At 37.3% G+C, this 16748-nt stretch overlaps 1 protein-coding gene and 1 non-coding gene across 4 annotated transcripts in view; one reads left to right on the plus strand and one right to left on the minus strand.

Annotated features, from left to right (window-relative positions):
- ZRANB3 (zinc finger RANBP2-type containing 3) overlaps positions 1-16748 on the plus strand; it is a 273757-nt gene that overhangs the window by 11523 nt on the left and 245486 nt on the right. For 2 of the 3 annotated variants that reach the window (XM_070476275.1, XM_020879240.2), the window contains exon 2: positions 15894-16061. In XM_070476275.1, coding sequence (XP_070332376.1) covers positions 15901-16061 — 161 coding nt within the window. In that variant the 5' untranslated portion in view covers positions 15894-15900. Of the gene's footprint in view, positions 1-1793; positions 1860-15893; positions 16062-16748 lie in introns of those variants that run through there. The other variant, XM_020879241.2, reaches the window with a different exon arrangement.
- On the minus strand, positions 5440-5546 carry LOC139038096 (U6 spliceosomal RNA). The gene has a single exon (XR_011491043.1). It is a non-coding gene; the product is annotated as a U6 spliceosomal RNA (small nuclear RNA).

Consider the following 16748-nt stretch of genomic DNA (forward strand, 5'->3'; position numbering starts at 1 on the left):
AGCTGGCTTAAAATTCAGCATTCAGAAAACCAAGATCATGGCATCTGGTCCCATTACTTCGTGGAAAATAGATGGGACACAATGGAAACAGTGACAGACTTTATTTTCTTGGCCTCCAAAATCACTGCAGATGGTGACTGCAGTCATGAAATTGAAAGACACTTGCTCCTTGGAAGAAAAGCTATGACAAACCAAGACAATGTATTGAAAAACAGAGACATTACCTTACTGACAAAGGTCCATCTAGTCAAAGCTATGGTTTTTCCAGTAGTCAACGTATGGATAGGAGATTTGGACCATAAAAAGTCTTGAGCACCAAAGAACCAATGCCTCTTAATTGTGGTGTTGGAGAAGTCTCTTGAGAATCCCTTGAAATGCAAGGAGATCAAACCAGTCACTTCTAAAGGAAATCAGTCCTGAATATTCATTGGAAGGACTGATGCTGAAGCTCCAATACTTTGGCCACTGGATGTAAAGAGCTGACTTATTAGAAAAAATACTGATGCTGGGAAACATTGAAGGCAGGAGGAGAATGGGATGACAGAGTACAAGATGGTTGGATGGTATCACTGACTCATATTGATATAGCAGATATTAGATATGGCAGTTTTAAAATGGATATGAGTCTGAACAAGCTCCAGGAGATGATGAAGGACAGCGAAGCCTGGCATGTTGCTGTCCATGGGTCACAAATAGTCAGACACAACTTAGCGACTGAACCACAATGCTAGAGTGGGTGTGTGCCTACCAAGTCACTTCCGTCTTGTCCAACTCTTTGCGACCCTATGGACTGTAGCCTACCAGGCTTATTTGTCCATAGGATTCTCTTGGCAATAATACTGGCCATAATACAAGGATAAATAATAGTTTGCCTTGCCCTCCTCCAGGGATCTTCCTGACCCCGGGATTGAACCCATTTCTCATATGTCTTCTGCATTGGCAGGTGTGTTCTTTACTACTAGCGCCACCTGGGAAACCCAATACTAGTGTACTGAAGTAAAACAGGATGAAAAGTTTGTGGTCCTTGACTTTATAAAAGACATTGTAATGAGAGAGGAAAGAGATCAAACTAATTTTCAACCACAGTAAGTGCATAAAGGAAGTGAACTGATACTAAGGGAAATGTAGGAGAGTCCTGTTGGGAATTTCTGCACATTCCTGTGAACACCGATGGCGTGGGGTGGGTGATGCCTGTCGGAGTGGAAAGAAACGAATGGGTTTGTGATATGTTTGGGAACAGTTAATAATTAATCAATGTGGCTAAAGAAGAAGGGAAAAACAAGAATGAACTCAGTTTACTGGTTTGAGTAACTTCATGATTGCACTATTACTGAGAGAGTTGGTCAGGGAGCACACAGTTTGATGGAGACTAGAAGACTTTGGTCTTGGACATTTAGGCTAGAAACGTCTGTGTGTACAGTCAGGCCAGTCAAGACGGCTGTTCTGCTGGGCTCTGCGCTGCCTGCTCCACCAGCCAGTGCTTCCTCTGTGCCCCACTCACCTGACTGACCTTCCTGCTTACATTTCCCCCAGGCCAACTAGTGACTGCTTTCATCAAAGAGATCTTGAGGGTGGGCTTCTCTACTGGTTTCCCAGGTAACTGATGCACCCACCAGACATCAATTCCCCACCTAACCCCGGGGAGCAAAGGCTGCCACCTTGCCTTGCCTCCTGTTAGCAGCACATGGTGGGGTACTTCTCCAGAACCCTGCTTTCAGATGTGTAAGTGCCCTCATCCATTAAACTGCTGTCTCTGTTGCTAACTCCGGGCTCTTTCTTCGGTCTTAAAACTGTGCAAGTGCAGGCCTTATAGGACTGTGGGGGTGCAGCCCAGCACTTTGAGACATCCAAGATGTCAGGTAGGTAATTAGATGTAGGAGTCTGAAGCTAAGAGATTATATAATGTATTACCCAGACTATTTGTAGTACCTCTCTAAAAGATTGTCATTGTCCCCACATTCATTCTTACAAATTTGCCAAGGTAATCTTTGTAAAGTAGTAACTTGGTTAAACTCTAGGAAAGGCTCCCAATTTCTTACAGAATAAAGTCTAAACTCTTTTTTTAATACGACATAAGGAAACCTTATGTACTGCATTTCAAGCATTTTTTCTAAGTGAAGCCTCCTTTGATTGCTTGCTACCTCACTTGGTTCAACACTCTCACTTATGTGTGGTATTGTTATGTATACTTCTTTTGTAGCGGTTACTTCATTGTGTTGCAATTATTTGTTTATAACTCTTATTTCCATCTTAGATTTAGCTGGAGGGTGAGGCTCCAATGGCACAAAGTCATCTTTGTTTACCTGGCATCCTCTTCAATGCCTAATACATAATAGACACTCAACAGTTACTTGTTGAATGAATGATTTTAAGAGGCAGTGTTGCATAATAGCAGAATTCAGACTTTACGTTAGACCAATCAGAGTTCTAGACTTAATATCACCACTTACTAACTGGTGATAAATTATTTAATGTCTCTGAATTTCAGTTTTCTTGTCCTTAATGTGAGGATAATGATAACTTATCTTTGTGAGTTGTTTTGAGAATTATAGATTTTCTAAATTTTCCTAGTGTACTGCCTGACAGAAAGAGATCATTCATTAGTAGGAGTTATTTTATCTTTCTGAAAACAGTTCCCTGTAGAATGGAAGATTGTAGTGTCCTTGCTTTTAAAGTAATTAGATATTAGATATGGCAATTTTAAAGTCCCATCAGTTATTTAAAAAATATTATGTAATTTTATGGTTTTCTGAACTTGATCTTTTATCATTTTAGAACATGATTCAATTTTATTAACAAAACATGATGTTAATTTATTAAATTTAGTTTGTAACTTACTGACAATCCTTAAATATACCTATATCAGATAAAACACAAAGCAGAATGTACTCTATTATGAAACTATGAAGTATGGCAAAATATCAAATAGGTACATTTATAAATTCTGATGAAATCTGAAGAGTTCCTAAGATTTGAGTATATAATTTTATGGGTAATAACTGAAAGTATCTGAGTAGGTAAGTGACATCTTCATAGACTGCCTTTTCAAACTCATATTCAAACTGCTGCTGTTGTTTTTGTGAGTGTGTCTGTAGCTGAGCAGGACCCTATAGGGCCTTCCCAGGACAGACCCCTCCGTCATATCCTCTGCTTTAGCTCCTCTGTTTTCTGGAGAATAGTCTCTGATGTCCATTTCCTGAGTGGTTTTACAGAGGCTAAAGTGAAAGTGTTAGTTGCTCAGTCGTTTCTGACTCTTTGGGACTTCATGGACTGTAGCCCACTAGGCTCCTCTGTCCGTGGAATTCTCCAGGCAAGAATACTGGAGTGGGTAGTCATTCCCTTCTCCAGGGGATCTTCCAGACCCAGGGATCGAATCCACATCTCCTGCATTACAGGCAGATTCTTTACAGCTGCTAAAACCCCCACCAACTGGGAGAAAGTAACTACTTAATTGTTGACCTTGAGTACATAGCCCCTACAGCCTACAGGTGCCTAAGGATTGATAATGTTAACTCCTGTGACCCCGCCCTGTTACCTCACCATCAGCCAGTCAGAGAATTGTGCACAGCTGATCACATGCTCCTGGATGCCCCTCCCTTTGCTTGCCTTTAAAAGTGGTTTGCTGAAACCTTTACGGATTTCAGGCTTTTTGAGCATTGAGAGACCTGGAGTTCTTGCTTGGTGTCCTGTAATTAATACTATGTCCGCTTTCCTTCATCACAACCTGGTGTCCGTAGATTGGCTTTACTGCATGTCAGCGTGTGGACCCAAGTTTGTTTTGGTAACTTGTGTTTTCTGGATACATGTACTTTAGAGCAGAGTTGTCTATTAGACCTCCATATTCACCATTTGTGGGAGCTAGCAATTTATTTTAGCTCAATTTGTATTTCCAATAAGGAACTTGGAATTATTTCTGTTAACACATGCTTATTTCTGTACTTAACTTGGGAAAGCACTGGTGTTACTAGCTTGTAGTCCTCCTCTCTCATCTTTGACTACTTGCTTCCTATTATCAGTGGATGAGAGGAGAGGAGGAATGAGTAATCAAGTTGCTTCTCATAGGTCACCCAAGATTTATTTAAAATATTTTTACATTTACTTGTGTCTATGTAATGAAATTGCCATAGTAATTAGGACCATTTCCACTAACAATTTTTGTTTGGGATGAATTTATAAAATTTAGTTACCTAGATTAACTGAGCTTGTGTTTAATTTTACTTATTTGGCAGTGCTGGGTCTTAACTGCAGCATGTGGGGTCTTTAGTTTTAGCATGCTGACTCTTAGCTGTGGCATATGGGATCTAAATCCCTAACCAGGGATCGAACCAGGGCCCCCTGCATTGGGTGCTCAGAGTCTTAGCCACTGGACCACCATGGAAGACCCTGAACTTATTTTTAAATTGCAGTATTCTAATACCCTGATATTTTAACATGAAACCATATTTAGTAAACTACGCCCTCTCTTATTCTGAATCACTTTGCAAACCGTGTCATTTTCCCTGCTGTAACTTGAACTCGGTTTACTTTCTGTCTGCCTACATTCTGACTTCTACATTTGAATGCACACCTTAGCTGATCTGGTATGTTAGGTTTTTAGTTCCTCAACTGCCGTATTGCCTGTGAACTTTATTTTCACACTAGTTCAGCTATGCACTCCAGTGGTCCCATCTTATACTGTCTCACCTCTAGGAATTGTTCTACCTCTAGACTGTTTAATCATGGTCCCTGTCCTTTGAATTTTTTTGTTTTTAATATTCATTCATATTTGGCTGTGCTGCGGTGTTTTTGTTGCTGCTCGGGCTTTTCTAGTTGTGGCAAAGAGTGGGGGACTACGCTCTAGCTGCGGTGTGTGGGCTTCTCATTGCAGTGACTTCTCTTGTTGCGGAGCATGGGCTTTAAGGAGCGCAGACCTCAGTGGTTGTGGCTTCTGAGCTCTAGAGCACAGGCTCAGTAGTTGTGGCACGTGGGCTTAGTGGCTCTAAGGTATGTGGGATCTTCCCAGATCAGGGATCAAACCCCTGTCCTCTGCATTGGCTGGCAGATTCTTTACCACTGAGCTACCAGGGAAGCTCCTGAAGTTTTAATACAACAAATAATATCAAGTGCATAGTGCCGGGCACTGGTCTAGGTGCATGGAATACACCCAAAATAAAACAGACAAAAATTTATGCCCTTTTGGAGTACTTATAACCTAGTGGAAAGAGAAAAAAACAAAACCCATAGTAAGTATGTAAACTATATAGTGTTTTACAAGCTGATGAGTGGTATCAAGAAAGAAAAAGTAGAGCAGGTAACAGATAAAAGTTCAATTTTTTTGTTTTAAAAAATTTTATTCTGAAAAATTTAAGATATATAGTCACAAGAATGGTACAAATATGCTCTTAATCCAGAATCACATATTGTTAATGTTTTGTCATATTTACTTTAAAGTTCTCTCTCAAAAATATGTAACACTTTATGAATTTGTGTGTCGTCCTTGTTCAGGAGCCGTGTTAATGTTCTCCGTATTGTTCTAATTTTAGTGTGTGTGTTGCCTAAGCAAGCACAAACGTTGTAGTTTTAAATAAGGTGGTCAAGTTAAGTGTTCACTGAGAGATTGGCATTTTAGGAAAGTCTAGAAGGAAACAAGGGCAGTAGCCATGCAGAGAGGAAGCAGTGGGGGATGGGGATGAGGAGAGTGGTGTAGGCAGATGGACCAGCTGGTATGGAGTCCAAAGCAGGAACATGTAAGAACATAAGTTTGATAGGAAAAAGTGAGGTGGGGAGGTAATAGGAGAAGGGTGCAGGGTGTAGAAGGGCTCGTAAACCATTGACAGAGATTTTGTCCAGGTAAAATGAAGAGCCACCAAGGAGTGCTGAGAAGTAATGTGATCAGATTTATGTTGTGAAAGTATTTCACTGACTGCTGAATTGAGGAGAATGTAAGGAGCACAGTGGCATCTGGAGTATCAGGCTGTTGCAAGAATTCAGGCTTGGAGGTAACATGATGGTGGCTCAGGTCGAGCGAGTAGGTGTGGAGGTGGTAGGAGATGGTGGGATTCTGGATATGTTTTGAATGTAGAGCCATGGTGGTAGATTGGATGTGCAATGTGAGGCAGAGCGTCAAGGAATTGGTGTGAGTAACTGGCAAGATGGGATGGGGAAGACCCTTGATGGAGTATGGTTTGCGAGAAAGATCTATAGTTCATTTTGGTCACAGTAAGTTTCAGATGTTTGTTAGACGGCTAGGTAAATATGTCTGGTTAAATATGCAAACAAATCTGAAGTTAAGAAGAGGTCTGCTCTTCGCATATGTGTATGGGAGTCATTGGCATAGAGGTAGTATTTAAAGGCATGAAACTAATGAGATCTCTAGAGTCTCAGAGGATGCTAAAACCTGAGCCCTGGTACTCTCTTAAAGAGGACAGGGAGATGAGGAAAAGGGAAAAGTTTAGACCGAGAAGGAATGATACATGATAAAATCCATGAGGGTGTAGTGTTCCAGAATCTAAATGAAAAAAAAAAAAGTGTTTCAATGAAGAGGGAATGATTTACTGATAGTGAGAAGCAGACTGAGAATTCCTTCATGCTCTCTTCCTTTTACTTCCAATTCATTTCCTTTATACTCTTAAAAAATATATATTTATTTTTATTTATTTACTTATTTGACTGCGCCACGTCTTAGTTGTGGCATGCGAGATCTAATTCTTTGACCAGGGATCAAATCTGTGTCCCCTGAATTGGAAGCATGGCGTCTTAGCCACTGAACCAGGGAAGTCCTTTATGTAAACTTATCTGGTTATTGTCTATTTCTTCTTCAGATCTCAGCCTTGATGTGTATATCTGTTAAGAAACCTTCCAAAACCCCAGATCTGAACACTGTCCCTCTTATATGTCCCACTAACGTCTGCCTGGTACATTCCCTGTAGTGTTTCTTGAAAATTGCGTGTGTTCTATTTTATTACATATCCAGAGCCTTCTGCAATGTCTGCTCCACATAAACATGCAAGTATATTTTTTTTTTGTTGAATACATGAAAAAGATGAAATTCATTAAGTGAATATTTTTTAACTGTAATTCTTTACAGAGCAAATATTCTATTTAAAATAGATATTTTCACTGGGATTTAGCCCTGAGGCAGAGATGGAGCATTCTTGTGTTGAAAAAAGAGTAAAGACCCAGATGTATTACCTCTGCCGCTAGCTACATGATCATGTTTTAACATTTTGGTCCTCATTATGCCAAACTTCAGATTCATTGTTACATGTTAAGCCAGTGTGTTTGCTTTTCCAACTTTTAAAACTGAAGTTTTAATTTTGAAGTCATTGTAAATTCATCACTGTTCTGAGAAATAATGCAAAGAAATAATGCAGGTACAATCCTGTCTACCCTTTACCCAGTTTCCTGCAATGGTAATATCTTGTAAAACTGTAACACAGTATCACCACCAGGATATTGATACCATCAAGATGGAGCACATTTCCCTCTCACAGGGGTCCCTCATGTTGCCTTTCTAGAGTCACAATCAGTTCTTTCTTTTCCCCACCTTAACCCTTGGCAACTACTAATAATCTCTTCTCCATTTCTACAATTTTGTCATTTGAAGAATGTTATTTAAATGGAGTCAAACAAATGTAACCTTTTGAGATTGACTTTTTCAGCAGCATAATTCTCTGGAGATTCATCCATATTGTGTGTGTCAGTTGTGCTTTTTTTATTTTTTTGCTAACTAGTATTCCATGATATGTGTGTACCAGTTTGTTTAACCATTTACCTTGTAGAATGATCCATTCCAGTTAGGCTGGTTTGAGGTTTTGACTATAATGAATAAAGCTACTGTAAACATTCACATTTCGGTATAGTTGTAAGTTTTGTGTAGACATAAATTTTGACATTTTTCCTCTAGGGTAAATGCGCAGGAGTACAGTTGCTGAATCATATGATAGTTGCATGTGTAGTTATTGAAGAAATTATCAGTAGTTTTCTAAGTGACTGTATATATACTCCATAGAAGCATACATCAAGACAGGAATTGCTTGTTTGATAGATTGATTTTGTTTGTGTTTTAAATCTTTGGATGAGGGTTCATTTCATTTCAGGCTTTGTAGCCGTATAAACATCTAGTCCCATCATTTCATGGCAAATAGATGGGGAAACAATGACAGACTTAATTTTCTTGGGCTCCAAAATCACTGCAGATGGTGACTGCAGCCACGAAATTAAAAGATACTTGCTTCTTGGAAGAAAAGCTATGACAAAGCTAGGCAGCATGTTAAAAAGCAGAGATATTACTTTGCTGACAAAGGTCCATCTAGTCAAAGCTATGGTTTTTCCAGTAGTCTTGTGTGGATGTGAGAGTTGGGCCATGAAGAAGGCTGAGTGCCGAATTGATGCTTTTGAACTGTGGTGTTGGAGAAGACTCTTGAGAGTCCCTTGGACCTCAAGGAGTTCCAACCAGTCCATCCTAAAGGGAATCAACCCCAAATATACATTTGAAGGACTGATGCTAAAGCTCAAACTCCAATACTTTGGCTACTTGGTGTGAAGAACTGACCCATTGGAAAAGACCCTGATGCTGGGAAAGATTGAAGGCAGGCAGAGAAGGGGACAACAGAGGATGAGATGGTTGGATGGCATCACTGACTTGATGGACATGAGTTTGGGCAAGCTCCAGGAGTTAATGATAGACAGGGAAGTCTGGTGTGCTTCTGTCCACAGGGTCACATAGAGTTGGACACAACTGAGCGACTGAACTGAACTGAAACTTGTATTTGAATCCTGGCTTTCTTATCCACCATGTTATAGTTTACTCATTAGTGAATATGAAAGTGAAAGTCACTCAGTCAAATCTGACTCTGTGACACCATGGACTGTGTAATCCATGGAATTCTCCAGGCCAGAATACTGGAGTTGGTAGCCTTTCCCTTCTCCAGGGGATCTTCCTACCCAGGGATCGAGCCCAGGTCTCCCACATTGCAGGTGGATTCTTTACCAGCTGAGCCACAAGGGAAGCCCAAGAATACTGGAGTGGGTAGCCTATCATTTCTCCAGGGGATCTTCCCAACCCGGGAATTGAACCGGGGTCTCCTGCATTGCCGGTGGATTCTGTACCAACTGAGCTATACTTATTTCATAGGGTTCTTAGCAGAATTACACGAGATAGCATATATTCAAGTTCTTGGCACAAGATAGACACTCCAGAAATATTAGTTCTTTCCCGACCTTCAGAATTGAAAACAGGGCCTATTTTCACTGGTGTTCGTATTGTTTCAGTGGCATAGGCATCACCTCTTTGTTGACATTTATCAGTTCCAATCTAGTAACAGGGTTATCAGTTCTTTGTTTTATACCTTCTTTTCTAGATATCTTTTATAGTTTCCATATACAGGTCTTGTGCATCCTTTTATTAGATTTATTTCTTATCTTTGAATTTCTTGATGTTTTTAAGAATGGTATCAATTTTAACATTTTATTTTCTCATTTTTGCCTATGTAGAGGAACATAATGGATTCTGTATATTGGTCATGTATTCATAAACCTTACTAAATTTGCTTGTAAATCTCCTACTGGATTATTTTTATTCTCTGTACATAATCCTATGTCATGTGTGAATTAAAATTTTTTTTTCTCCTTTTCTTTTGCCTTATTCAATTGATTTCCATTGTTAAATAAAACTTGAGATAGTAAGCATTTTTGTGTCTTTTCTGACCTTGCAAGGAAAGCTGTCAACATTTTACCTTAAGATGTTCACTGAAGGTTTTTGGTAAAATCTTTTCATCATATGAAATGTCTTCTTCTGTTTTTCCTGTGTCAGGGAGCTTTTACTCTGAACAGATCTTTAATTTTATCAAATGCTTCTCTCCCTGTACCATTAAGATTACCATATAAATTTTCTTCTTTATTTTGTTATTCTTGAAAATTACGTTGAGGTTTTTACAATTTTTTTAAACAGCCTAATGAGATAAAATTCACCCAAAAATAAAATAAAAATTCATTCATTTTACAATTCTGTGAGTTTTGATATATTCAGAGTTGTAGAACCATTATCATGATCTAATTTTTTACCTAGTAATCATTTGATGTTGCTCTTTATTCTCCTCCCCTATATTCCTACTCTCCCCCCATTCCCCTGACTCCTGCCCTAGGCAACCACTCATTTACTTTCTGTCTCTATGGATTTGCTTCTTCTAGATTTTTCATAAAAATGGAATCACATAATATGTGGTTCTTTGTGACTGGCTTTTGTCACTTAGCATGTTTTCAAGATTCATCCCATGTTGTAGCATGTATTAATATTTTATTTATTTTTTACTGTCAAATAATATTCCATCGCATGGATATACTATATTTTCTTTATCAGTTCATCAGTTGATAAACATTTAGGTTGTTTCTGTTTTTTAACTATCATGAATAATGCTGCTATGAAAGTTTGTATGTGAGTTTTTGTGTAGATGTATATTTTCATTTATCTTGGGTGTATACCTAGAGGTAGAGTTTGCAGGTTTTATAGTAATTATGTTTAACATTTGATGAACTGCTATATTGATTTTCACAATGATTACACTTGTATACATTTCCACAATCCGTGTTTGAGGCTTCTAATTTTCTCCACGCTTTGCCAAACTTGTTGTTATCTATCTTTTTTACATTAGCCATCCTGATAAGTATAAAGTGAGGTTTTGCTGTGGTTCTGATTTGCCATTTTCTTAATATTCATGATGTTGAACGTCGTTCTGTGTACTTATTGGCCATTTATGTATCTTCTTTAGAGAAATGTCTATTCAGATCTTTTGCCCATTTAAAAATTGGGTTGTCTTTTTTTTTTCATTAAGTTATAGTTGTCCTTGTATATTCTAGATTTAAGTCCCTTGTTAGATATAGTTTGCAGATTGTTCCTCCCTTTTTGTGGATTGCCCGCACTTTCTGGATGGTATTTGCAACACCGAAGTTTTAAATTTTGGTGAAATCCATTTTATCTATTCTTCTTTTGCTTTTATTTTTGGCATTGTATCTAAGAAACCATTGCATAACTCATGGTCACCAAGATTTATTCTTATGCTTTCTTTTAACAGTTTTTTAGTTTTAGCCCTTGATCATTTTTACTTGTTTTGTGCATAGTGTGAGTTAGGGGTCTGGTTTCACTCTTACATGTGGGTATGAACATCTAGTTGACCCAGCACTATTTCTTGAGGAAATTATTCATTTTCTCTTGAATTATTTTGATACCCTTGTCAAAAATCAGCTGACTCTAAGTGTTTATTTGTGGTCTCTGAATTCTAATCCATTGATCTGTCTATCCTTATGCTAGTACTACGCTGACTTCATTATGTGGCTTCATAGTAAGTTTTACAACCAAGAAATGTAAGTACTTCTTTTAGAAAGATAGTATAAATGGGAAAAGGCTTTCTTAAAGTGTTTTTCTTTTGAGTATTAAGTAAAACATTCCTTTTCTATTAATTAGATTGTACGACTACATTTTTAAGTTCTTTACGCATTCAGGTACCTATTTGAATTATAAGTGAGCCAGCTCATAATTTTAGTTTAATTTTTTCTAAACATTAGTCTTCCAGAGTTCTTCCATCTTCATATTAAATAATTATTTTTTCTCTTGTTACTCTATTTGAACAGTTTTTTATTAAGATTATTTTAGTTTCATTGTTTATTTTTACTAATAACAGTGCCTGATTCAGTCCTCATAAAAGTTGCAGTGTGACCTCAACATAGTGGATATTTTTTTTCTTGGAGTATTTGTTAAATTTTTTTTACAATATTAAAAAGCAAAGATAATAGGTACTAAAATGATTTTTGTACATTTTTCTTAGTTTCTTGCAGTGTCCATCACTAAAACATGGTATCCCTTATGCCTCTTACCCTGAAAGGTTTCTAAGCCCTTATTCCTTCTGGAAAGTGGACATGACTCTTTCTGCTGCTACTACCCTTACCAGAGTAAATTTTACTTAATCCCAGTGCTTTTGAATTTTTACTTTCTAGGTTAAAGACTGAAATGGGTATATCTGATTAGCAAAATCTATATGTATAAGGCAAGCTGGGAGAGCAAGTATCTGTTATTTCCAGCTTTATTTTTGGAAGGTGATACCTGACTCCCACCCATATATGTAATGTAAGGAAATCTGTAAATATAGCAGGGGTCTCAGATGTTGGGTGGCTGCAAAAAATGATATAGGTTTACTATCCCAAGATGACTCCCAACACATACCACACTTGATCTCTCCCTAGAGTTCCAGATTAATGTATTTTCAAGTCTGTTTGACATGTCCACTTCATATCTTGTGGTCATCTCTAACTGTATATATTCCTAAAAGATCTGTTGATTTTTTTTTCTTCCCAATTCATTTGTTCGTTAGTCTTTAAGTAACTTGTGCAGGCTCTCAGTAAATTGTACAACTCCATCACACTAAACGTACATCTTGATTTCACATTTCCCTCATTCCCCCAATGTATTCCATCAGCAAGTCCTATTAGCTTTACCTCTGAGAGATTTCCTAAATCTCTATAGTTCCACTGTTAAGATGATTTTTGCCATGTGCTTCGCAGCATGATGAGGAGTTTCATGCTTTCCCCCCTTTTGAGCCATTTTTCTATTCTTTATTCAGTTTTGTTATTATTGCTGACAGGGTACTGGGGATACTGACTCAGTGTTGCTTCTGAGAACAAGTCTGAGTTATAAATCACCTCTAAATTGAGTCATCATTGAGGCAGTATGGGCTTTGTGGACTGGCCAAGTCCTATCAGAACATTTCTCCCTGCCTTTCTATTGACAGCTTTATCCTCATCTGGTAGTTTTTGAACTATAAGTCAGATTGTGTTCCTGCCCTGCTTAAAACTTTCCAGTGATTACTATCCAATACAACTTTCAGTGAAGAATGAAGTGTTTTGTGTATGTGAACCATTCAGTATGATAGCCACTAGCCATATGTGACTGTTGAAAATTGAAACATGGTGGATGGAGCTGAGGAATTTAATTTTTTATTTTAATTACATTTAAATAGCTATATCTGCCTAATAGTGTATTTGGCAACACATATCCATGGACTTACCTTCATTCTTTTTTTTTTTTCATTTATTTTATTAGTTGGAGGCTGATTACTTTACAATATTGTAGTGGGTTTTGTCATACATTGACATGAATCAGCCATGGAGTTACATGTATTCCCCATCCCGATCCCCCCTCCCACCTCCCTCTCCACCCTATCCCTCTGAGTCTTCCCAGTGCACCAGGCCCGAGCACTTGTCTCATGCATCCAACCTGGGCTGGTGATCTGTTTCACTATAGATAATATACATGTTTCGATGCTGTTCTCTCGAAACATCCCACCCTCGCCTTCTCCCACAGAGTCCAAAAGTCTGTTCTGTACATCTGTGTCTCTTTTTCTGTTTTGCATATAGGGTATCATTACCATCTTTCTAAATTCCATATATATGTGTTAATATGCTGTAATGTTCTTTATCTTTCTGGCTTACTTCACTCTGTATAATGGGCTCCAGTTTCATCCATCTCATTAGAACTGATTCAAATGAATTCTTTTTAATGGCTGAGTAATATTCCATGGTGTATATGTACCACAGCTTCCTTATCCATTCATCATCTGATGGGCATCTAGGTTGCTTCTATGTCCTGGCTATGATAAACAGTGCTGCGATGAACATTGGGGTGCACATGTCTCTTTCAGATCTGGCTTCCTCGGTGTGTATGCCCAGAAGTGGTATTGCTGGGTCATATGGCAGTTCTATTTCCAGTTTTTTAAGGAATCTCCACACTGTTCTCCATAGCGGCTGTACTAGTTTGCATTCCCACCAACAGTGTAAGAGGGTTCCCTTTTCTCCACACCCTCTCCAGCATTTATTGCTTGTAGACTTTTGGATAGTAGCCATCCTGACTGGCGTGTAATGGTACCTCATTGTGGTTTTGATTTGCATTTCTCTGATGATGAGTGATGTTGAGCATCTTTTCATGTGTTTGTTAGCCATCTGTATGTCTTCTTTGGAGAAATGTCTGTTTAGTTCTTTGGCCCATTTTTTGATTGGGTCATTTATTTTTCTGGAATTGAGCTGCAGAAGTTGCTTGTATATTTTTGAGATTAATCCTTTGTCTGTTGCTTCGTTTGCTATTATTTTCTCCCAATCTGAGGGCTGTCTTTTCACCTTGCTTATAGTTTCCTTTGTTGTGCAAAAGCTTTTAAGTTTCATTAGGTCCCATTTGTTTATTTTTGCTTTTATTTCCAATATTCTGGGAGGTGGGTCATAGAGGATCCTGCTGTGATTTATGTTGGAGAGGGTTTTGCCTATGTTCTCCTCTAGGAGTTTTATAGTTTCTGGTCTTACATTTAGATCTTTAATCCATTTTGAGTTTATTTTTGTGTGTGGTGACTTACCTTCATTCTTAAAGTGGAATCCAAACTCTTTATGACAGCCTTCTGTGATTTGACATTTGCTTATCTCAATAGCTTCATCTCATGTCGTTCTGTCCCTTGGTTTAACCTCATTGGCCTGCATTCTGTTTCTAGAAATCACTAAGCCCTTTCTCAAATTAGGGTCCTTTCACTTATTTTGTTCACCTGGAGTGCTCATCTATCAACTTTGAACCTGACTGGTTCTTTCACATCCTTTAGACTGTAGAGCAGGCATCACCTAAGAGTGGACTTTCCTGGTCAGCTTGCCTAAAGTAGCTATTACTCTCTTAAGGTCCTTCATAATACTTGTACTATATACTGTAATTAATCTCCTTGTTTATCTGTTTATTTTCGGTCTACCCCTCAAGAATGTAAGCTCTGTGAGGGTGTGATCCTTGCTTCTCTAGATTGTGGCATGTTGTACGTATTTGTTAATAATATATATTTGTCGAATTCTTGATATTCTTAAACATTATACACAGAGAATAATTACTTTTTTAGGGGAGTGAGAGGCTGAAGTTTGAAGTCTGCAAGTAATTGATAATTAAAGCAAATTTGTTTTTAAAATGAAATGAGGTTATAAATAGATGAAAGTTGCAATCTAAATACAAAGTGTCATATTAAAGAAGCTTTATAGTTCAGTGATTTAATAGGATTTTTTCTTGCAGAGGTCTAAGAATTTGAAGATATATGAAATTTTTATGTTAGAAAATTAAAACTAAAGCTGTGGAAACCCACTGGTGAGAAAGGTGCTAATCAGGCTGTGTTTATACTGTGGATTCAAGTAGTTAAAGAATTCATTTTAATATTTAAAAAGTCAATCTTTTTAATAATAGTGAGCTAATTTAATAATTATAAATTTGGAGTTAGTGTCTTTGTATCTTATCATTTTTAAAGTGCAATTTAGGAAATTCCCTGGGGATCCAGTGATTAGGACTCTCCACTTTGATTGCTGAGGGCCCAAGTTCCATCCCATCAGGGAACTGAGATGCCACAAGCCACATGGTAGGCCCAAATAAATAAATAAATAAACAAATGATAAAATTTAATTTGACTTCATTCTTAGAAAATCTGATATAATGTGAAGATGAGTATCTATAAAAGGATCAACTATAAAAAGAATTTCATCTTTCTGTAACAAATTCATTCCTTATTTTAAAAATAATATATTTCATTTATAAATCTAGTTGATTTATAAATTTTCAGTAATGCATTTATTGCTTAAAACAGGGGTTATTGCTACATTATGGCTCAACTATTAATAGAATACAAATGAAATAGAAAATGCTGGTCCCTAGACAGTGCAACAAGTAATTGCTTTTAGATTCAGTGCTTTGAATTTTCTTAATTGCTTATTCTGAGAACACAATTTAACCAGTTTATATCTGGTATATCAAGACTACTAATAAGTACATTAATATTATTTATCTTTAATTTTCTAATATACTTAGTAATATTTATTTCCTTCACCCCTCCCCCTTGTGATTTTTGTTTTGTTTTTAGGATCATCATGTCCAGAGATCATAACATTAAAAAGTCTCTTACACCTCAAATTTCTTGTTCGACAAGTGAATCTTATAAACAGCTGGATTTTTTGCCTGACAAACTAAGAGCAAAGCTGCTTCCTTTCCAGAAAGATGGCATCACTTTTGCCCTGAGAAGAGATGGCAGGTAAGTACTTTTTTCAAGACATGGTAAAATGATTAATCTATCAAGTGTGTGTGTGTGTGTGTGTGTGTAATTTTTTCATTGTTGTTCAGTAGCAAAGAGTCAGATGTGACTGAGCGACTGAACAATGAAAAAAATTTTTTGCGTATACATAGTCTTCCCATTGATTTGATTTTTTTTTTAACTGGATCATCAAATAATAGCTAGATCCTGAATAAGTAGGAAGAAAAGCTTTAGAGGACATTTTTGGGTTAACTGGGAAAACTTCAACTGGACTCTATTAGAGTGATGTTATCAAATTATAGATACAGTGATGGTGTTATAGTTGAACAGAATAATGTTTTTGTTCCTGGGAAATGCATGATAAAGAATTTGGGGATAAAGAATCCTGCTATCTAAAGCCTATTTTCTGCATTTTCCCAAAAGGGAAAGGCATGTATTTGTTTAGAGAAACTTTGAGGGGTCAGCCAAAATAGTAACACTATGAACAATGGAGTGGTATTATAGTGTGTTCATCATATTACTCTTTTTGGCTTTTACATGAGAATTTTCCAAAAACAGAAATTGATCTATTTTTCATGCCTTTATAAATCATCTTTGTTATATCTGTGTCTGATTTTAAGTTTTTTTTTTTGTCTTTGGAGTACTGCAGTTGCACTATAATTTATTCTATGTGATTTGCTTTTTATT

The sequence above is a fragment of the Odocoileus virginianus genome, chromosome 13 (genome assembly GCF_023699985.2).
Source record: "Odocoileus virginianus isolate 20LAN1187 ecotype Illinois chromosome 13, Ovbor_1.2, whole genome shotgun sequence".
Taxonomy (NCBI): domain Eukaryota; kingdom Metazoa; phylum Chordata; class Mammalia; order Artiodactyla; family Cervidae; genus Odocoileus; species Odocoileus virginianus.